The sequence below is a fragment of the Podarcis erhardii genome (assembly GCF_964252035.2).
Source record: "Podarcis erhardii genome assembly, chromosome: 13".
In the NCBI taxonomy this organism is placed as follows: Eukaryota; Metazoa; Chordata; class Lepidosauria; order Squamata; family Lacertidae; genus Podarcis; species Podarcis erhardii.
The window spans coordinates 19,479,512-19,501,964 of record NC_138502.1 but is presented as its reverse complement, the minus strand read 5'-3'; the positions used below and the strand labels follow the sequence as shown (position 1 = coordinate 19,501,964).

The window sequence follows — 22,453 nt, the reverse complement described above, 5'->3', positions numbered from 1 at the left end:
GACACCTTGGTATCAGTACTTTTAATGGCACTCCAAACCAGCAATATCACTGCCTAGCACATCCAGGTCAGAAGGCAAAGATCTGCTGGCTTCAGGCCTTAAAGCTTTCTTTCTTTTAACATATTTTTAAAGGTTAATGGAGAAAATTACAAAACATACTGTCATTTCCCTTTTTTAACCAAAACAAGTCTTTTAAATAGATACAACAAAAACATAAAAGGAGGGAGAAAAATAGAGTAGGGAAAAGAAAAAAAGAATAAACAGTATAGAAAAGAGGTTTAAAGCGAAAGATAGAAAAATATTATTCAGAAAATAAAGAACTTCCGATTCTTCATCTATCCACTATATAAAAGCAATACTCATGTCATCTAATCTAATCTAACACCCCACAAAGCCACTTTCTATGAACAAAACTTATATTAAACCTCTCTTTCCACTCTCTTCAGTACTACAGCCTGCCTCAGGGCTTAGGATAGAGTTGCTGCAAAGTTAAAATGGTTAAACCCTAAATCTGTCCTCTGGGGTTAATTGGAAAGAAGGTGGAGCACAAATAATAATGCAAGACGAGTTATTTTATTCACTCTCAGTGTGGAATTAATAAAGAGCAAACACAATCATTTTATTTCACAAATCATTGATTTTTTTAAAAAAAGGTAAATTTCAAAACAAACATGCACACCCTATGTGGTCCTTGCTTGTGGCTACATGGTCTATTTTGTTCAATGCAGGCCCAAGCTCCAGGCATGGGATTGATGAAGAGCACAGAGGGGTGCTTATAGCTGAGTGCGGAAGGTGAGGCCACTGCCCTTTAATAATTGGGCACACAGATCGTCAAGCCGTTCACTTTGAGCCACTGTGAAGTAGTCTTTCCAGTCTCCTACGGTGCCTGCAGGCAAGGGAAACAGCTTAGAAATGCCCCCCTCAATGCATACTGTTTCCCTTCTGCTACTACACAACATACTTTAAAGGTATAATAACAGTCAAGGCTTTTCCCCAAGAATCCTAGGAACTGTAGTTTACCCCTTACAGAGCTCCAACTCCCAGCACCCTTACCAAACTACAGTTCCCAGTGTTTTTGGGAAGTGGAGATGTGCTTTAAATGTATGATCTGTACATAGCTCTCCTCCCATATCACTTGTGGCTGGAAAATGTCCTTTTCACTCCTACCTTTTCGCATGAAGGGTGACAAAGCGTGGTTGTAAGTTGGCATTGTGCTGTAATTAGCCATGGGATTCACTTTCATGCTGTTGAACTCTGTGTGCTGCATGATCCGGTTCAAAGCTGGCTCAGAAAGCTCTTGGTCCAGGAACTGAGCTATTTTCCGAATTGCTAAGGCTGGGTGCTAGGAAGGGAAAGATGGAGAGGATTCTGCCCGGAAAGCTGCCATAACAAAGCTCACTGTGTTTATCACTTGTTTGGGACACTGATTTTCAGAAGCTCACTGTATGCAGGTGGTTGCTTAGAACATTTATCGCAGATAAATTCCTTCCTGGTTGAAATTACTGAAAGGAAGGAGTGCATATGTAAACTGCTCACCTCTTTCATGTCTTCATAAAAAAGATAGAGAATTGGGTGAGAATCCTTAGCCTTCCACCAGCCACAAACGTGGTCAAACCAGGAGCCCCAGGGAACTGCAAAGAGAGGTAAAGAGGTAGAGAATCAGTTATGATTATTAAGCTAATTTTCATCAGAATTCAAAGGCAAACAAAACAACAACTCAACAACCCCTTTGCAGGTTCACAAAGAGCAATATCTTGTTGCCAAGGTGGTGCTAACAATTAGGGCACACTTCCTGCAGCTACTACTGTATAAGGACTCAGTGTCCCCTTGTTCTTTGCTGGAGCTACTTCAGATTTCTGTGCTCCCCAGACCACAGCCCCACTGTGTCTCTACCTTGAACCCTACCACACCTTTGCTTCACAGCCAGCCTGAGCCCTACAATGCCTTGCATCCTGTCTGAACTTGGTCCTGCCTTGCCACACATGCTAGTGGGCCTTGCTCAGCTGAGACAGGCTAGATTGTTAGAAAAAAAGTGTCCTTGTGTGGTGTAAAGTAACACATGCATTAACTAGAAGTATTTATAGTTAATGTAAATATTTCGTTAATGCAAATGAAAAGTAAATCTATTTACTTTTCTCCAAGACTTGCTAACCTGCTCTGTTGTGCCTCTCAGGTCTGAAGAGAGAGGATGTTGTTACTCTAGTTGGACTCTACCCCACCTCACAAACCCTAATGGAACTGCAGCCTCTCCAGCTCCTTTAGATTTCTGTCAAAGCAGCCTGGCCTCCTTTAAATGGGAGGGGTCCTCTCACTAAAGACAGTGCTAACTACTCAGTTAGAGGCACAGCTTCTGTTTAAAGTTCAGTCTCAGCTTGACTGGTGCCAAAACAATGAGTGCCACATGGAGCTGACCGTCACATCCACAGAGCATCCATTTGTCTTGCTCTGCCTGCTCAAACCAGGTGGCCTTGTGTAAGAACCCTCATACTGCCGAGACTGTTGCTTGGAGCCAATGGGCTCCACTCTTCTGCCATATGCACAGAGCTTGAGCATGGGGGTGGGCTGCACTATTTTCTCCGGGTCCTGTGTCGTCTCCTCTATCCCATCTTTTGCCTCTACTCACGTTTCCCCACAATGAACTTCTCCAGATACTCATCCCATGTTCCCGGGTCTGGCATCCTCCCGTTCATACGTTGGAAGTGGAAGTAGGAGATTGCGTTATCCTTGGCATTCCTGGCCACATAAATGATCTTCAGAAATAGATCATGAAGAAGAGTGAGCCCAGGAGTCTCAGCTCCATGCATGCTGTTTTTGCTCATTTATATATTTAAAAAACATGTCAGTACAGTGGAACCTCGGGATAAGTACTTAATTCATTCTGGAGGTCTGTTCTTAACCTGAAACTGTTCTTAACCTGAAGCACCACTTTAACTAATGGGCCTCCTGCTGCTGCTGCCGCACCGCCAGAGCACGATTTCTGTTCTCATCCTGAAGCAAAGTTCTTAACCTGAAGCACTATTTCTGGGTTAACGGAGTCTGTAACATGAAGCGTATGTAACCTGAATCGTATGTAACCTGAGGTACCACTGTACTGTCCTTCAGCCTCAAAGGGCTCTCAAAACGATTCACAACAATAAGAACCTTAATACAATAAACGTTACCCACAAAATTAAAAATGCAATAGAGAATAAGCAGTGTTGATCCTCGGCTCAGATTAACCCCTAAGCAACCTCCCTCCAGTTGTCCCCCCCCCCCCCCCCCCGTAATGACCTTGCAATTCTGTTCCCAAAAGGAGGGCGGCAGGAGCTGGACCGGGAGGTGAGACTTAAGTGTACGTGGAGAGAGCATCAGCTCCGCCTCTTCCAAGCCTGAGATACCAAAGAAAAACGTTCAAAGCTGAGATAAACCCTTCACCCCACCCTCAACCATCACCTCCCATAAGCAGTTCCCTTTCCTACTCACGTGAGAACAAGGGACTGTGCATCTCTAGGAAGGGCATCCGTTTGTAGATGGGGACTTGAACACATTTCTGAGGGTCCCCTCCATGCTGGATCAGGTCTACAATTTCCTGCGTCCAAGTGGTCCCTGGCAGGAGGTGTTGAGAGAAGACCTGAGAAGACCTCATCATTCAGCCAATAGCCCTCAACTTCCCAGCATCATCCCTGCCCCCACCCTCTGTGCTAATGCCCCACATCTCTCTTTTATTCCGCTTTACCTGCTTTGGGGTATGTGCAAATGAGAAGGTCGTCTGCCTGGGCTTTAAAGGTTGATATGCGACCCCATCTTTCTGCAGCACCACTGAGCAAAGGGATTCCGTCTACCTCCACCAGCTCAGAGCGCTGGGATAGCTTATGGTCTAAACCTTCCATGTCAGATTCAAGATTTGTCATCTGGCAATGCAGGAAAAGCAAGTATAGCACCTGCTTTTAAGTAGCCAGCCTGCTTCCTTTCTACATCTGCTGTCAGCAGCCGCTGGTCAGTTTTACTTTTCTTCCCTGACTCACAGTTTCTTTTATCTTTTCCCCCTTCTCTCTCAATCTCACTTCCTGAAATTGTTTTGGGTTCCTCCAGATGACCTCAAAACCCTCCTGATTTTTCTGGTGCAAAGCTTATGCAGAGGTTAGATTATAGTCTTCATTTAGTATTTGGTCTGATTTGTCTGCTGGGTGAGCATTCATGCAGATTTGCTTGTGGGGTACTTATATACAAACTGCTGTTAATCATTTGTTCATCTCACTTTTCCAATGGCATTCTTTTAAAAATTGATGAGTTATGCAACAGAGTACTTTAATCCACTTTAATTGCCCATGTTTAAGTTTCCCAGCAGGCGCATGAATTCCTCCAGCAAAATGCTGGCATTCTAGAGGCCCCTTTGATGACCCAGGAACGGGATTGGGTGTCTGTGCAGGTGCGGATGGAGAGAGGGGAGTGTGAGGTTTTGGCTGAGTTTCCTCACATGCCTTGGCCTGGAGGTTTTATTGGCACCTTCAACTGAAGTCACTGTACGGCTTTCAAACCTTTGTGGGGATATCTGCACCCTGATTTCCACTCCACTTCCTTTAGGTAAAGGTAAAAGGACCCCTGACCATTAGGTCCAGTCCTGACCGACTCTGGGGTTGCGGTGCTCATCTCGCTTTATTGGCCAAGGGAGCCGGCGTACAGCTTCCGGGTCATGTGGCCAGCATGACTAAGCCGCTTCTGGTGAACCAGAGCAGCGCATGGAAACGCCGTTTACCTTCCCGCTGGAGCGGTACCTATTTATCTACTTGCACTGGTGTGCTTTCGAACTGCTCGATGGGCAGGAGCTGGGACCGAACAACGGGAGCTCACCCTGTCGCGGGGATTCGAACCGCCGACCTTCTGATCAGCAAGTCCTAGGCTCTGTGGTTTAACCCACAGCGCCACCCACATCCCTGTACGTCCACTTCCTTTACACACCTACATTTGGGTGGGGTGAGCAGAAATTACATCAGGATCTAGAGATCTCTGATTGATTCATAGTAGACGGTCACAGGTTTCTGGCTCCCAAATGGCCGTCAAAATGACTTTTCTCACCCATATAAATTCGCTAGCAGAAATCGAAGGAAGTTAACCAGAAATGGACTTTTGTGTGAAAGCTGGGGAATAAACAAATCAAACTTTTGAATTCTATCATTTCTGCAAGTTTACATTCAGTTCTTCATATTTCTCCAACAATTTGCAAAGAAATAAAAAAAACTCATGAAAAATCATCAGAATTAAATATGAATTTCTCCTAATATGCAGTTTTGACTAAAATACACATTTTTGATGCATTTCCCCTTCACACAATACATTTTTGTATGCTCTTCTCACTAATACATGCATTTTACAAATATTTTATCCTAATGCAGGAGTTTCCAGTCCATGGCCTGCAAGCTTCGTTGAGGTTGTCAGTGGTGTGTCTGTAAAAATATAAATAAAAATCATACCACATCAAGCACAGCACAATTTCTTCAACAGGCAGACAAATCAGTAAGTAGTCTGTCAAGACCCTTGCAATTTTCAAGTGGTCTGTGAGGGGAAAGTTTTCAGAATTACTACCCTTGTACATATATTTTTGGATAGAGAACTAGAGAAGTGCAAATGTGGAAGGTTTACAGTTTGCTTTGATTTGCATATTGTTTCACAAAGTACAGATTGGAAGGCTCGGCTTTCAATGCAAACTGAATCCAACTCCCCCCCCCCCGCAACATTAGTGAAAGTTCAGTTCAGTTCTTCTGTTCCTGAAAGCAAACTTCTAGGCTCCAGATGTGCTCAGCAGCACTCCCGTTTGTTTATTGTCTAGGGACACTTCTATTCCAGATAACCTGTTTCTAGAACATTCATCCTGCTTTGTTTGTGGGGTTGTCATACAACATCAGCTGTTCATTGAGGAGACATTTATTTGTGGGGCCATGATACAATACTGCAAATGTTATCCCACGCTTTCTAGTGAATTTTATTTACTGCAAGACGTCCAAGTTTTTTTGAAGTGGTTTGTTGCACACAAGTGCCAAAGCCATTTCAGTTGTACAGCCCATAGTGTATCAAAACAAAGGATGACGAATCTGTGGCCTGGCAGATATTCAGGGACTCCATCCCCATCAAGCCCCAGTCAGGGATGACGATGGCAACGGGAGTCTAGATAGGCTTGCCATATGTCTGATTTCTCCCAGACACGCCCTCTTTTCCAAGGTTAAGATTTCTGTCCGGGCAGATTTTTTAAATTAGGCAAAATGTCCAGGTTTGTTTGTTTGTTTGGCACCATTAGTAGGTACCATTAGTAGGTGGCAATGCTACTAAACAGAAAGAAAACAGAAAGTCACCTCTGCTTCTCCTCCGCATCAACAGACTATGGCCACTCTTGTGATTTTCCTATCCCTACGATGACTTGCGAAGTCGCCGGCACTTCTGGCTTCTTCCACATCTGGGTCAAAAGATTCCGCTTTGTTAATTCCCTTTCAGCCGCTCAGGGAGACTTGTGAGGCGAGACGTGATGCTACGCAGGGAGGAGCAAACTTGAACCTTTTCCTTTCATGTGGTGGGCCCAGGGTGAGAGCGAAGTGTGCGTCTGGCCATTGGGAGCTGAGAGAGGGTTGCAGCGGTCTTGCCTGCCCACCTCCCCCTTTCACAGGGTCCAGGCAGAGTGAGGGCAAGAGGCCCTTCCTGCCACCCTGCACCCCCCAAATCACTGCTGCTCATGTTTTGCTGCTCCCCCATAGGTCCCCCACACTTGATCTAAACAGATCCAAAAAGCCTGATGACTGCTGACTGCTGCTCTGTACCATGTACAACGGTTGCAAACAATCACAACATAATTTGATCTTTGGCTTATTATGTAGGAATGATGCCATTGTCCCCTCTTCAGGGTCCTGCAATGGTTCAGATCTCATGTCCCGGAGTACATTCACTGGAATTTTGCCCAGCGCTTTCACAAGAAAAATGAAAAGAATGAAAGTAACTAATGACTCCGTTTGTTCCTTACCCCTTTGAGGAACTAGAAACAGATACGGTAGGCTTTATGGTCTACTGAGCAGAGGGGGTGGAAACTGGGATTAAATTTTAAATCCACCATGGATTTATTGTGTGAACTTGGTCAGATCCATTGTAATGTGTTGGCTGTTTATATGGAAACTGCTAGAAATATGGAAACTGCTAGAAATGTTTATATGGAAACTGCTAGAAATATGGAAACTGCTAGAAATATATGGAAACTGCTAGACATGGTGGTATATCTGCCATTGAAAATGAACCTCTGGGATAACAACAGGGTGAGAGATTTTACATAATTAAGGAGGTTAAGCAAAACTGTGGGGGGTGGCTTGATAATATAGTTCCTGAAATTGATAAACAAGTAACGTGATCAGAAAAAAATATTTGGGGTGAGGAGAGGAGTTAGCAATTGAAGGATAACACCCCTCTGTAATGGTTGTTGATTTTTTACTAATTTTTCTCCATTTTATATTTGCTGTAGGGGGGACAATTAGAGAGGGCATTTTCCAGGCATTTGACCACACTCTCAAGAAAGAAACATTGTTTGTTACTGTTATTGTTAAAATGCAATTTGGAAATTGTGCTTCTGCATATTTGCTTGTGTCATAAGAGAAGCCATGATCAGAGAGGGGAGTTAATAAATTAACCTCTCAGTGTTACGTATTTCTATGCTAACAAAAATTGTATCATTTTACTTGTATCTTTTACTTCTGTATCGCTGCAATACCACTAAAGAATGTAGCTGAGGAATGCAACTGTTGACTCTACCAAATGTATTGCCTTTTGTATCTTTCTAAAAAGTGTTATCTTACACTAGAAAATGTAACTAGAATAGAAAAATGTAACTGGAAGAATGTAGCCAAAAGATTTTATATTCTATGTGACTTTCCATTGCCATATACTTGATCTGTCAATATTCTACTGTTCACAAACTGTCAAAATACCTTCAAGCACCACAGCGCCACCTACTGGGTCTACAAATGACATCGTGAATACACCCAAAATGCAACATAAAATCAGTTTAATTAATAAAAGTATGCAGAGAGGAAACTTCACACCAGCAATGATAAACATGCAGAAACAGGACTTCACACCAAGACTGATAACCGTTTCCCAAATATCCAGCCATTTAATCTGCATACTGATCATCCCAAAACCTCCGGAATTTCTTCCTGAAAATGAAGCAAAAACAGAACTGTGAGTCAAGATCCGCTTTTGTTCCCAACCTCAAAGCAGACATCTTCATTAACAACACCCAAGATCTTACAACACCCCACTTACCTTATGTTAATCCTCTCTTCGCACCATTTCTGTCATTTTTCTGTATCATTGATCTGTATGGAAATGAAAAGGTATTTAAGTAAAGGCAGTTCCTTTGTTCAAGGTTCTCACTCTGTCCTTCTGTTACACAAGTGGGAACCCTGTTGCAACAGTCTTCTGTTCTTTGAAAATAAAGATCAGACTTTGCTTTTTCGCCAATCCTGATGAGGTCTCTGTCATTTTCCGACCGGTTCGGAGCCACCACAACAGTCCGGTCCTCCTTCCGAAGCTAGGACCCCCTTGGGGAAGCAATAATATTTATTTCACTTGTGTTTGCATTACAGCTGAAAGCTTTCTTACACTTGCTATGTGCTGTAGTCCTGCAAAAAGGTCCAGTATAATCATTAAAAACTAGATGACTACAGGAGGCCAGAGCTTTGTGCTGTTCTTTTGCTTCTGTCCTTCTTGTAAGCAACCTTCTGCACAGGAGAGCATCCCAGCTTGGTTGTGCAGCTGGCCATTCCTCTATTTCCCTAAAGACCCATCTTGCTCTAGGAGAGCCTTGGGAGGCTTCCAAGTTAATCATGTTCACAAAGAATTATTCCTCTGTTAATAATAATTTATTACTTGTACCCCGCCAATCTGGCTGGGTTTCCCCAGCCACTCTGGGCGGCTTCCAACAAAACACTAAAATACAATAACCTATTAAACATGAAAAGCTTCCCTAAACAGGGCTGCCTTCAGATGTCTTCTGAAGGCAGCCCTGTTTAGGGAAATTTCACAAAGCAAGCCCGGTTAATTTGCTAATATATAAGCCTGCGGAGCAACATGTTTTTACAGAAGCTGTCTCATCCGAAATGAAGATCATGCTTTATGCTAACAAGCAAGCCAGCTTCACAAACCATGGCTTGAAGTTGGGCTGTTTGAAACTGACCATAGGTAGCATTAAATCAAAATCCCCTCTTCAGACAAAGCGAGAAGGCATGGTTAACAAAAAATGGAAAAGAACGCTTCTGCAAGCCTCTTCTTGGCAATGCAAGAGGAAAAGAAGGGACTGTTTGAGTCTGGAAAGACCCCAAACTCATTCTTGCAGTGCTAAGCCACAGTTCATCAATATCTCCAAAAAGTCCCAGGGGTACAGCTTTTGTATCAATAAAATGTTAATTAAAGTCAAATAACAGTTCATGTTAAACCTGTGATTGCAATATTGTTTTTTGGGGAGGGTTTTTTTTTTTTTTTGGAAGCCCATTGTTTTTTGTTGGACCCTGCTGGACACACTGGACTTGGCTGAACTTGCTGGACCGTACTGAACTGGTTGACTGTGCTGGACTTCTTGGACTGAACTTGTTAGATCTTGCTGAATTTATTTGACTTTGGTGGGCCTGGCTGGACCGCTTTGAATCTTATTGGACTTTGCTGGACTTTGCTGCATTTTGTTGAGACTTGTTGGCTTTCAGCTGAATAAAGTGGCCAGTGATGACTGCCTGGTGCCCATTGGGGTAGAAGGCAGGGAGATCAGCAATAGGTGGAGCAAGAGCAGGTGCCTGGAGGAGAGACAACAAATTACTGTTTAGTTTTGTCCCCATCCTCCTCCCTGCTGAGTTGCACAAGGCAATGTTGAGACACAGGCACAGGAAGACAAGCAGATGGTGGCTGATGAGACCAGGCTGAGTTTAGAGGGGCAGTGCCCCATTTGCCCCTCCTGGGCCACTGGCTAGTCTCCTCTGCAAGTGACAGAATTTAGGAACCTTTATATCTTATCTTGTTGGGATTTGAATGATATTAGAAATAAATAGATGGGTGTTTCTTCTCTTCTTACTTACTATGGAAAGTATACTTCAATGCCATGATCATACAAGAGCTAGTTTTGAACATGAATGGGAACAGGATCTCGGCAAATCAATCACTACAAAAAAAGTGGAATTACTGTAGTTAAGAAATGTGATGCTAGTAACTCTTGAAGAATAGTTTAATTTTTGATAGCTCACCAACCTTTAAAGAACTGTATTGGATGCCGATTTGCTACTGAGCCAAATTTTAAGGTGCTTTTGTTGACTTATACAGTTGTAAACAACCCAAGGCCTGGATATCTGAAGAAACCCCTGCCTTTATGTTAATATTTTATTGTGCAGCAATTTGCAATTGTTTTTATTAAAGTTTGTGCATCTGTATGTATGTGCACTGGCCTGGTATCATTTTGTAGGAAGGGCAGTATAAATATTAAATTTCCACTGTCACATCTAGCTTGGCCCTTAGAAGATTATAAGCTTAGTTACAGACCAATTTACCTTTTTTCATATACTTTGATTACCTGGGGCCAAAGAGTCTGATGCCAATTTGCACATCGTACTGTGATGCAACCTTGACAAGCTTAGAGCTGGAATTTTCTGTAATAATTTCCCCTTCCTCTCCACTTTTCATTACATTAGGCTTAGCAACTGATGAGAGAAAGCATCCCAGCCTCAATTGCTCCCCTGCCTTTATGAGCAGCTTGAGCTTCAGAAATTAACAAGTTGAACATGAGCAGAAGCAAGTTGCTGTCAAAGGCATTGGGAGAAAGTCCTGTGAACCCTACTGAGGGCACAATGGTATACTGTACACAAGAACTTCCGGATTTCATAGAAGCTTCCCTTTACTAAAGCCAGAACTTGAGATTTGCAGCTGTCATTCATTTATTGCATTAACCTCTTGCCCTTCCTTCTAAAAGAGCACAGGATGCTCTGGTTCCTGTTTTCACAAGCTCATTGGTTCGATCAGCGCATTAGGTGGATGTTGTTCCCAGCCCAATCCCTGATTGGTTGCCACTGGTGCCATTTCCAGGGATGCTGTGGGTAGGCCTGTCTGTTGTTTCTGTCCCATTTTCATTTTATCTGGTTGTGTCTTTAACTTTCCCCCCGGCCATGCCAAAGCAGAGCAACCACTGAATAGGACAGCATACTGCCACAGCCAACATCTGAATCTCAGACAGATCTGCCGGGCTCCTAGTTCAACCTCCTATCACCCAAAGAACCCAGGTTCCTTGCTGTCCACTTCCACCGACTCATCTCCTTTTTTGCACATGCACACTGTGTCCACAATCATTGTTAACGGTGCCTACATTTATTACAACCAAAGCTGAATGGCAAAAGAACGTGTTGTGTGCCTTGATGGAAACAGTTCCAAGAGGGGCAGTTTTCTTTCTTTCTTTTCCTATTTATTAGTTTGGTTTCACTTATTAAAAATTACAGTCATATCACAACACATTCCAACAGTTCAAGATTCCCACAAATCTCTCTGGACTTCCCACCTCTCTCTCCGTGGGTCCCATTGTCAAACCCTTTCTGCTGCATCTTTTATATTCATCCAGATTTTTGTAGCACCATTATATCTCCAAGGTATGTTATAATCCCCCCCCCCATTCCTTATTAAAGTTTTGACCTTCCTTGTTTCTGATCTTTCCAGTCATCTTTGCCATTTTGGCATAGTCCATCAACTTGATCTGCCATTCTGCTCTGGTAGGGACTTTGTCTTCTTTCCATCTCTGGGTTATCAACATCCACAAAGCTGTTGTTGCGTACATGAACAGTCTTCTCTGATCCTTTGGGATTTCAGAACCTGCAATTCCTTATAAATTTAGCCTCTGGTTTTTTTGGGTTTTGTTTTTTTTTTTTTTTTTTTTTTGGAAAAAGTTACTTTAAACATTCCCCCCCCCCAATTCATTATATATCATTTCCCAGAATGCTTTTATTACCTTGCACGTCCACCACATATGATAAAAGGTGCCTTCTTTTTCTTTAAATTTCCAACCAATATTTGTACCTTCCTTATACATTTTTGCTAACTTACTAGGAGTTAAATACCAACGGTACATCATTTTCATATAATTTTCTTTCAATGTATAACATGCCATAAATTTCAAATCAGTTCTCTATAACTTCTTCCATGATGAAAGCTGAATATTATACGCCAGATCTCTCGCCCAGTGTATTATTGCTGATTTAACCTTTTCATCTTTTGTATACCATTCCAAAAGCAGTCTTTACGTTTTAGAAAGTAATTTTACAGTGTTTTCCAACAATTCCTTTCTAAACCTTGAAGTTTCATTACTAAAACCCTTCCTTTTATCTATCTTTTTAAAAATCATTTAATTGATGATATTGTAACCAGTCAGTTAATAAATCTTATATTCTCAAAATCTTTCAATTTCAACTGGCATTCTGCTTCCATTCCGTATATGTTGCTCAGTCATTTCTCATATTTACATTTTTAAAGGATATTGCTTCCAGTGGGGAAAGCCACCATGGCGTTTTCTGTTCTAGTAAATTATATTTCTCCCATACCACAAAAATTGATTTTCTTACAAAATGATTCAAGAATCCTTTATGCACTTTTACCTTTTCATACCATAGATACACATGCCAACCAAACCTATTATCATGACTCTCAAGGTCTAAAATATTCGTATTTTTTCAAATTATCCATTCCCGAAGCCAGCACAGGCAGGATGCTTCATAATATAACCTTAGGTCTGGTAGGGAGAAGCCACCTATTTCTTTCAAATATATTAATAATTTGTATTTTTTTCTTGGCCAAGAATAAAATACAAGAGGGGCGGTTTTCTGAGTCTATAATACATCCCGGAAACGCAGGGTCGTTCCTTCCATCTTGCGCTGGTAATCTGTGTCAAACTCCTCCCTTTGAGCCACTGTGAAATAATTTTTCCAGTCGCCAACTTCACCTGAAGAAATTCAGAAGCAGAAAGAGAGAGCTTCACCCTGTGACCACTTTGAAAGATGGCATCCTCTCTCCTAACATAGGGGGTTTCTGTGATAACTATTACTTGCCTTTCTTTTTCTTTATAATTATAAATGACCTTTATATCTACAAAGGTCCTCCTTTGGGTGTCCAGCACAGTGCATTTAGGTTTTGTACATATTACCCAGGTTGTGCCTGAGCACATATGTTGTATTATTCTACCTATGTGTATCTGCTCAGAAGTAAACTACATTGAGTTTGGTGGGACTTCCATGTAGATATATCTAAGATAGCAGCCTAAAGCTCTTGGGACAGCCTTTACCAAAGGTGTCATGGACTTTGAAGAAGCACCAACTCAGGGTGAAAAGGAGAAGCAGGCTAAGAGGAAGACACGTTTGGCAAACCCTCACCGGGATCAACTCCTACCCGGAAACCTATGTCCCCACTGTGGAAAGATGTGTGGATCCAGAACTGGCCTCCACAGTCACTTACGGACTCACTGTTAGGACCGTTTTCATGGAAGACAATCTTACTTGGCTACAAGTGTTTGTCAAAGAAGAAAGCGCTTGGTGACTACACACTTTGATTCCCTATAAAGTTAGCAAAATGCACTTCAGGCCACTGGAACATTCTCTGGGCAATACATTGGGCCCAGACAGCATAAAAGATTACTCTCCCCAGTTAAATTTCACTCCACTTCCCAATTTCACCCTTCTTTGTGGGGGAAGGGGGAGCAAATGAACTTGTGTAGCCGGGAACAACATCTTTTGAGGTCTTAAAAGACTAGCGTCACTTACTCACCTTTCCTCATAAAGCTGCCTTTTGTCTTGTCAAAGATGGCGTTGGGGACGGTCTCATAATTTGTCATTGGGTTCTTCTTCATGGTCTGGAATGATGCGTGGTGGACAATCTTCTGAAGGGCGTCCTCAGGCAGATCAACCTCCAGGAAATCTTTCACACGACGGACCTCGCGAGCCAAGTCCTGGCGGAGACATACAGATGGGTGTGAATGGGAGTGAGGTCACAACAGAGCAACCTGGTACTGCAATTTGCCTGTAAGCTCCAGAATGCCTTTGAGGTTCCTGAGAGTGCGGGAAGGAAACACTAACTGTCTGGCTGGTTCTTTTTCAAGAAGCAAAACCCAATGGTCTCTGGATCCCTTCCACATTTCTGCATTTGATAAATTTACTTTTGCATCACATGCCTCTCTGTTTCAAACACACTTTCTTTCATGTTGTGCATCACACAGCCTTGACCTGGAGGCAGTAGTGTTAAAATCTCACATTTCTGAGAGCAACCTGAGTGAGGAATGCTGGGAGATTTGTATTACTTCCAGGGATGGGAGATCAATTTGGTTGAGTTTGCATTTTAATGCAATTCTACCTAATTTGCGCTTCTTGAAACAATAAACGAACTGAAATTCAGCTCTGAAGATCAGACTTCTCTGAATTTTGCAGGAAAGCGAGCCAACAAAAAAGGTGTACAAGAAATGCATATGTTAAGGGAAAGTATACATAAATGGCTCAGGACTGCAATACCTTAAGGACCGGCTCTTCCATGGACTCTGCATTCATCATCTGAGGCCCTTGTTTGTGTGCCTCCTCCACGTGAAGTCTGGAGGGTGGCAACACGAGATTGAGCCTTTGCTGTGGTGGCTCCTCATTGGTGGAATGCTCTCAGTGGCGGAGCTTCATGCTCTGGCACCGGGGGGGGGGCAGAGAGCAGGCGGGGGCGAGGCTGGCGTGCGTCCCAGAGATGTGGCATGCTGCCTGCAGGGGCAGAGTGCAGGGGGGCAGCTGCAATGGCATGCCACTGGGATTGCGCTGCCAGGGGCGGTGTGCTCCCCCCCCCCACTCCTCTTCCTCCGCCAGTGAATGCTTTCCCCAGGGAAGTTCATCTGGAGCCTTCTTTATACAGGTGAAACTCGGAAAATTAGAATATTGTGGAAAAGTTCATTTATTTCAGTAATTCAACTTAAAAGGTGAAACTAATATATGAGATAGACTCATGACATGCAAAGCGGGGATATGTCAAGCCTTTATTTGTTATAATTGTGATGTTTATGGTGTACAGCTGATGAAAACCCCAAATTAACAATCTCAGAAAATTAGAATATTAAATGGAATCAGCAAAACAAGGACTGCAAATAGAGCAATATTGGACCTCTGAGAAGTAGAAGCATGCACATGTACTCAGTACTTGGTTTGGGTCCCTTTTGCATCAATTACTGCCTCAATGCGGCGTGGCATGGATGCTCTCAGCCTGTGGCGCTGCTGAGGTGTTATGGAAGACAGGAAGCTTCAACAGCAGCCTTCAGCTCTTCTGCATTGCTCAGTCTCATGTCTCTCATCTTTCTCTTGGCAATGCCCCATAGACTGGGGGCCAACCAAGCACAGTAATCCCATGGGCATTGATCCAGGTTTTGGTACTTTTGGCAGTGTGGGCAGGTGACGAAAGTCCTGCTGGAAAATGAAATCAGCATCCCTATAAAGCTCGTCTGTGGAAGGAAGCATGAAGTGCTCCAAAATCTCCTGGTAGATGGCTACATTGACCCTGGACTTAATGAAGCACAGTGGACCAACACCAGCTGCTGACATGGCTCCCCAAATCAAATGGGGAGGCATTGTGTGCCTCCCCATTCTTCCTCCAGACTCTGGGTCCTTGGTTTCCAAATGAGATGCAAAAGCTGCTCTCATCAGAAAAGAGATTTGGGGAGCCATGTCATCAGCTGGTTTGCATGTCATGAGTCTATCTCATATATTAGTTTCACCTTTTAAGTTGAATTACTGAAATAAATGAACTTTTCCACAATATTATAATTTTCCAAGTTTCACCTGTATATCTTTAGGCACCAGGTGAAAACATTTCTCTTCAACCAGGCCTTTGGCTGATTCATATTCTACACCCACCTCTTTCATGTCCTCGTAGAAGAGGTAGAGGATACGGTGCTTGCCTTTCTCATCCCAGTAACGCCGGACATGGTCATACCAAGAGCCCCAGGCAACTGAGAGACAAGGGAGATAAGATGTAACAAGGATTAAGTCTGTCACCTAGTTAAAGGAATCAATTAATCTAATGCAATCCCACAGTACTCTCCCATTCATGTGTACTTAGAAGAAGTAAGTACCACTCCGTACAGGGGTACCTATTTCCAGGTATGTAGCAGAGCTGGGAAACCGTGGCCCTCCAGATGTTGAGGGACTCAGCTCCAGCCAGCATGACCAACGGCCAGGGACAATGGGAGGTAAAGGCTGCATTGTTCAGTTTTCCTGACATTTCCCTAACCTTTAATTTGCACATTATATTAAAGGTTTCACTTCTAGAAATCTTGCTGGGTAAAGCACAAGATATTTGCTTCTGGAAAATCTGTTTGTAAGCCAGGAATCCTCTCGTAAACCCGGAAGTTTCTTACAGGAAAGGGGCTTTGTGCGAGACAGAAAATGAGTGCGGGCCAATGAAAAACCAAGGGTTTTTCATTATAGATTCATGCTTTACATGAATCTATAAATTCCAGGAGTCCCTGGATTATTTCCCCTCTAACTCAGTGGCCTTCAACTGCTGTGGGTTGTGGCAGCACCCTGATAGAAGGGGGATCACAATGCTGTTGAGGTTCAAGGAGGGTCTCAGAAAATTCAGTCACTGCTGTTCTGATTCATTAGACACCCCCTTCATCATGGAGGGGGAATCAGGGCATCTTCTGTACCCCACCCTCCCCATGCCCAACAAGTACTAATTATTAAACATGGCTCCTTCTCCTAGAACTCACGTTTGCCTTCCATGAATTTCTTAACATAGCCATCCCACGGCCCAGGGTCTGGCTGCGTCACGTTCATCTGGTCAAAGAAGAAGTAGGAGACCAAGTTGTCCTTGGCATTGCGAGCAACATAGATTACCTGCAAGGGACCAGAAGGGAGAATGGTATGAGGTGGCATAGGGCAGGATTGAGGGGTGGGGGGTGGCAGGAAGGGATGAGGCAAGCAACACTTACTTTGCATTTCTTGTCCCAAAAGCTTTTAGGAACAAGCTGGAAGGGGAGGTGGGTTTTGATCACACGAGGAGATGGGGTATCTACCAGAATGCTGACCCCTAAGGAAAAATCAGAGAAAGGATTGGATGAGTTAGTTCGCTGCCTGTGAGGTTTTTTTTTTTACAAGTGGGGCTGCGTGCCTGGGTTCTCTGGGCTCACCTGAAGGCACCGGGGGTGGAGAGCAAATTTCTAGAAATGGGATCCGGATGTACACAGGAGCTCGACGAGCTTTTTCCACATCGCCGCCGGTAAGGACCAGGTCAACAATCTCTTGAATCCATGTGGTACCTGAAAGCCCAGAGGAACAGCAAATATAGAGATCTACTAGAACCTAAAACCCCTTGGTGGATCTCACCTATAGAAGTATTAGCTGTGAAACAGAAAAACATGAAAGAAAATTGGGCAACATACAAAATGTTATTAGAGGAGAAAAATAATAAATTGGGATTTATTGATTTTTAAAGTCCTCACAAAATTGACGTTGGTGTGAATTTCTCCTAATACATAAATATACTTTGGCATGCAATTTTAACTAACATAAACATTTTTGCAGCTTTCCCCAACTACAATGCATTTTGGGTATGTTATTTCCACTAATATTGGCATTTTGAGGTGAACTTTGCCCTAGCACAGGTGTTTTTCCACATGTTACTTGGTTGGAGACCTACATTGCAAAATTTAAAGAAGTGTGAATTTGGAAGCGAAATATGCTCGGAGTCAAGTGTGGATTTCATGCTCTTTATTCAGCTCAAGAGTAGTGAGGAATGGAAATTCCCCCGAAATGTCTGCTTTATATACATTATTTACACAATGGGCCCCACGTGATTGGCTAATTCTGGGATTCCCCTGTAGGCCAATCAGGTTGCGGATTCACTTCCACCCGGAGTTGGATTGGGTGGCTCCTGCGGACCAATCAGACTGCTGCATTCTGGATCCTATTGTTCTAGGACCAATCAGACTGCTGCATTTTAGATCCTATTCAACTCAGTACATAACAGGAAGGCTTATGTTATCAGCCCCACAAGTGCTGTTGGGATACGATTTGGCCCAGACAGAGGAGAAGGAAGAAGTGGGGGACTATACCAAGGGAACCAGGGGTGGAGGAAGGGCATCTCCCCTTCCCACTCTGGCTTCAGCCATGTTGGAGGGGAAATAGGGATGCCAGCTCTTGCCTCCGACCCTTCAGTGGAGCAGAGTGTGTCTGTGGAAGCTGGGGAGAGCTTTTATAAGCCAAGGGGAAAGGCTGAACAGGAGGAGGCAGCCTTGTTACCCACAAAAGCTCATGCTCAGCATTCCTGCAAGGCAAGAGAGTCTTCCGAGTGAGAGCGTCACACCTCAACTTTTAAAACTTGGCGGGAGGAGTGGGGAAGCTTGTTGGGATGTATTTGTTGCTCAGCCCATTTTGGAACTCCCTGCCCTGCTGTGAATTCCCAGCTCCAGAGGAGCGCTGCATCTGAATAAAGATTTCTTTAAATAAGTAAGAGCCTCAATCTGTGTTTTTGGGAAGCAGGAACCAGGACAAGGTGTCTGTGTTTTGCTTCACCTATTGTTTCCAAAAGTGCTGACTAGGCAGGTATACCTTGAATGTGAACTGCATGGACTTTCTCCTCATCCATAGTTCAAACAAACGCAAAAGCATTTGCCTACATTGCCACCCCCTCTAATGTATAACTCTAACTATTGGCCATGCTAGTTTGACCTGTCCAACAGCATCTGCAGGGCCGCAGCCTTGGTTCACTATCCCTGCTGTTGTCGCCCTCATGCCTCTGTTACATTTTTTTTGAGCAGGTACAAAGAAACTAAGCAACAACATGTCTGCTACTTGTTTGTTCCACTTATTTAATATCCTTCTCCTCAGTCCTGAGGGATTACAACACTCTCGCAGTAACTTTAAATACAAATAAATGCTATACACATTGCACAATGAAACCAATTTTTGGAAAAACAACAACAACTTATGCATATGTTTATGAAATAATGTAGCTTCCTTTCGGAAAGAACATGTTTACTTTTTGGTGCTTTTAAAGCCATTTCCTCTGCCAAGACACATATTTATGTAACTCCCTGAGAGACAATTGAGCAACCCTACAGCAAAACAAACACATGAAACCAACCTAACGAAATAAACCTCAATTTCTGCTTCCTTTCTCCTAATTTATTGGGCCCAGTGCATTTCTTCACCAGAGCAGCAGTCACCAGGATGGGCAAATCTGTCAATTTTGGTTTCTCTCCATTTCTTATCTTTCCAGTCTTTCAGTTCTCCACATTTCCATGGCAGTTTGCTGTGTTGTTGTCATTTTAAAGTCACCATGAAAGTTCACCAGCATTTTAGTGTGAAATTCATGTTTTTGTATAGAATTTTGCTTAACATGCACATTTTTGCATAGCAATTTCACCCAGAACAATGCATTTTTCTATGCTGTTTTCACTCACACATGCATTTTGATGCATATTTTACCTTTCGTATATTCATTTTTGTACACATCAGCTGGCTGGATAATTCTCTTCCAAAATTTGAAGAGTGCCAAATAGGTTCAGCTTTAAAGGTGACCCGAATATAATTTCTCCCTAACAGTTCCTCCTTATTTCCTCGATAACAGGAGAACTTTGAGGGTGCTTTGAGGTTTGTCTCCTTGGTCTTCCCGCACCCCACCCGTTTTCTTGGAGGGGTGGCACCTGCGATTGCTATGGCCCTCCTCCTTCTGTTTTTCCTCCTGCAGTCGTACACCCCGCCTGCTCCCCTTTCTGGTGTCTCACCTGCTTTGGGGTAAGTTGAGAGAAGCAAGTCATCTGGCCGCGCCTGGAAGTTTTCAATTGGAGCCCATTGTTGAGCAATGGGCTCCATCAGGGGGATCCCATGGACCAGCTCCAGCGGAAACCTCCGGAAGACATCCCTGTGCTTGTGCAAGAATTCGTTGTAGTCTGTTTGGTTGGCCATGGTCCGAGGTGCAAGGGTTGTGTAGCCCTTCACAAAGAAAGCAGCAGCCTCCTGGGTGTACCCTCTGGAGTTATTCTCTAAGAGGTTTCTTCACTTCCACTCCACAACTGTGTTTCTCTTCCTGCTTCCAGGCACAGTTGCGTCCCAGCCTGTTTTATTTCATCACTCTTATGCAATCTAAAGGGCAACAGGCGAGTTCCTCATTCAGGAAAGTCCAACCCCAGGAAACAGCGTTGATTTTATCATTTCAATCCAGCCCATTGTTTTACCAGCCAACAGAATGGCTGCAGGGGGTGGATGGGTGGAGTATAGGCAGACTGAATACTGTGCTTTTTCTCCCAGAACCTCCAATTTGTTCATTTTGTCCGCTGTTTGCCTAGATCTCAAGATTACTCTGCAAGTAATCCAAGAATCTTGGCCTCTTCTTCTACCCTCAGCCTGAAAAGCCTCTTTTCCTCTCGCAGGAAATCCAGACCTCACACAAGTTCTTTCAAAACACAACTAAACTCTTCCCATTGCCTGGTGGAGGGATTTTATCGGAGTCATTGGCTTTCCTGTGTTGAAATTCTTTGGCTCAGCACCAGAGTGTGTTAAAAAAAAAATAACTAAGAGATAATAGCAAGCAATAGCTAATGGAGGAATGACATAAGAGCCCCTCTGGGTATATAAACAACAAATATACAGGGTAGCTGTGTTTGTCAGTGAGGGAAAACTCCAAAATCCACAGTGGAGTAATCATCTTTACTGGGACCAAGGAAAACATAACAAATTAGCATGCGAGTTCTGCAGAATTCATTCATGGGTGAAATATACTCAGAGTCGCAAAGTGATTTCATGCTCTTTATTCAGCTCATAGTGGTGAGGAGGAATGAATGAAAGTCCCCTCAAAGTATCTGCTTTATATACATTATTTACACAATGGGCTGCACATGATTGGCTAAATCTGGAATTCTACTGTAAGCCAATCAGCTTGTGGATTCACTTATATCTGGAGCATGATTGGGTGGTTCCTGCCAACCAATCATACTGCTGCATTGTTCTAGGACCAATCAGACTGCTGCATTGTTCTAGGACCAATCAGACTGCTGCATTCTGAATCCTATTGTTCTAGGACCAATCAGTCTGCTGCAATTTGGATCCTATTGTTCTAGGACCAATCAGACTGCTGCAGTTTGGATCCTATTCAACTCAGTATATAACAATAGGCGTAGTATCTGAGTGGTTCACGTTAGCAAAGTGGCTGTGATAATGCAGACAGAGTCAAGAGGGAAAATAAACAGATCAAATTTACCGAGGAGAACAGATCCAGGTGAACATATCCTGGTCTCAAAAACAAATCAAGAGGCAATAGAGGCCCAGTGTTACTCTGTCAGGCCTAGAGAACAAACCCTGGGATCTTGTACATGGCAGTCAGAAAGTCCACAAGTTCCACCTCCCATCTTCATGTTGGGAAATATTTCCCGGGTTAAAATTCTTGTGTCAGCGGCGCAAGAGACCTGCCAGAAAAGAAAACATTGCACCCCCTATCTAGAATACTCAAAGTCCCAGATCTCCTACTCTAAATGCAATACAGCTGCAATTCTGTGCACACTTACTTGGGAATATGCATTATTGATCTGGAGCATCGCGATGTATATTTCCATAGAGATGTTGTAGCACCCTGCTTGTGGTTAACGCTTAGCTGGAATGAAATATTCAACGCAGCAATAGAGAAATTAAAATAGTAATTTATTTGTCAGACAAATAAATAAGAGGCACAGTGGTACATGGTTACCAAGCTCTGGCCTGGCCTCCTGCCATCCTGACCAGCACTTATATTTCCTTAATCCAGCCCCCTTTGCTCCTCCTGTGGCTGCCTCTGTCCAATCAGCCTGGTTGAAATTCCTATTGGCTGTTTGCTAGAACCAATCACAAAAGATACACCCACTTCCTTCTGTCCTTATATGGGAGACAAAGAGCTATATATAAATGACAAATAAGTAATAATATATCTTACATGGAATCTTAATTACCAGCTCACCTCTTGCCCTCCTTGCCCTATTGCCTTCTAAAACAAATGGTTAATCTTACATTTTTATCTTCAACAGATGTCAAGGATCTTGAGTTCACATCAACATTGAAAGATTTCCTTCAATTGAAGGTTTTTAAACAAATGCCTGACAACTATATATCAAGAGTGCTCTATGGCGTCTCCTGTCTAGCAGGGGGGCTAGGCTCATTTGCCCCTCTGGTCTCCTATTACAATATGACTCTATGAAATAAGAATCTAGCATTTCTTAAATCCTTTGCATAATTACATTTAAGTCAATATATTTAAGCTAATATATTTCATACATTTGTCATATGTAGCCTTTTAAAAGAATAAAGCTTCTCAAAGTGAAAAGGAAGGAACTCAGTAAAAAAAAAAAACAGCTTTTAAAAGAAGCCTCTTCAGTTTGCACCTCCCCCTTTCACCCTCCTCTCCAGCCTCAAAATAAAATAGAAAGAAGCTACTCCTTCTA

General features: G+C 43.1%; 1 protein-coding gene and 1 long non-coding RNA gene across 2 annotated transcripts; both read right to left on the bottom strand.

Annotated features, from left to right (window-relative positions):
- Positions 1 to 677: 677 nt before the first annotated feature.
- On the bottom strand, positions 678 to 20,527 carry LOC309326901 (uncharacterized protein). Its single transcript, XM_081835931.1, has 14 exons — positions 19,772 to 20,527; positions 17,174 to 17,302; positions 16,976 to 17,073; positions 16,754 to 16,880; positions 15,897 to 15,991; positions 13,789 to 13,969; positions 12,867 to 12,970; positions 3,716 to 3,923; positions 3,463 to 3,585; positions 3,271 to 3,368; positions 2,624 to 2,750; positions 1,537 to 1,631; positions 1,168 to 1,342; positions 678 to 886 (listed from the first exon to the last, which is right to left on the bottom strand). Exons 1-14 carry the CDS (start codon positions 19,950 to 19,952, stop codon positions 774 to 776), a joined length of 1,854 nt encoding a protein of 617 aa, XP_081692057.1. The 5' UTR covers positions 19,953 to 20,527; the 3' UTR covers positions 678 to 773.
- Positions 7,998 to 8,806, bottom strand: LOC309327627. Its single transcript, XR_014150599.1, has 2 exons — positions 8,275 to 8,806; positions 7,998 to 8,165 (listed from the first exon to the last, which is right to left on the bottom strand). It is a non-coding gene; the product is annotated as an uncharacterized lncRNA (long non-coding RNA).
- Positions 20,528 to 22,453: the final 1,926 nt, after the last annotated feature.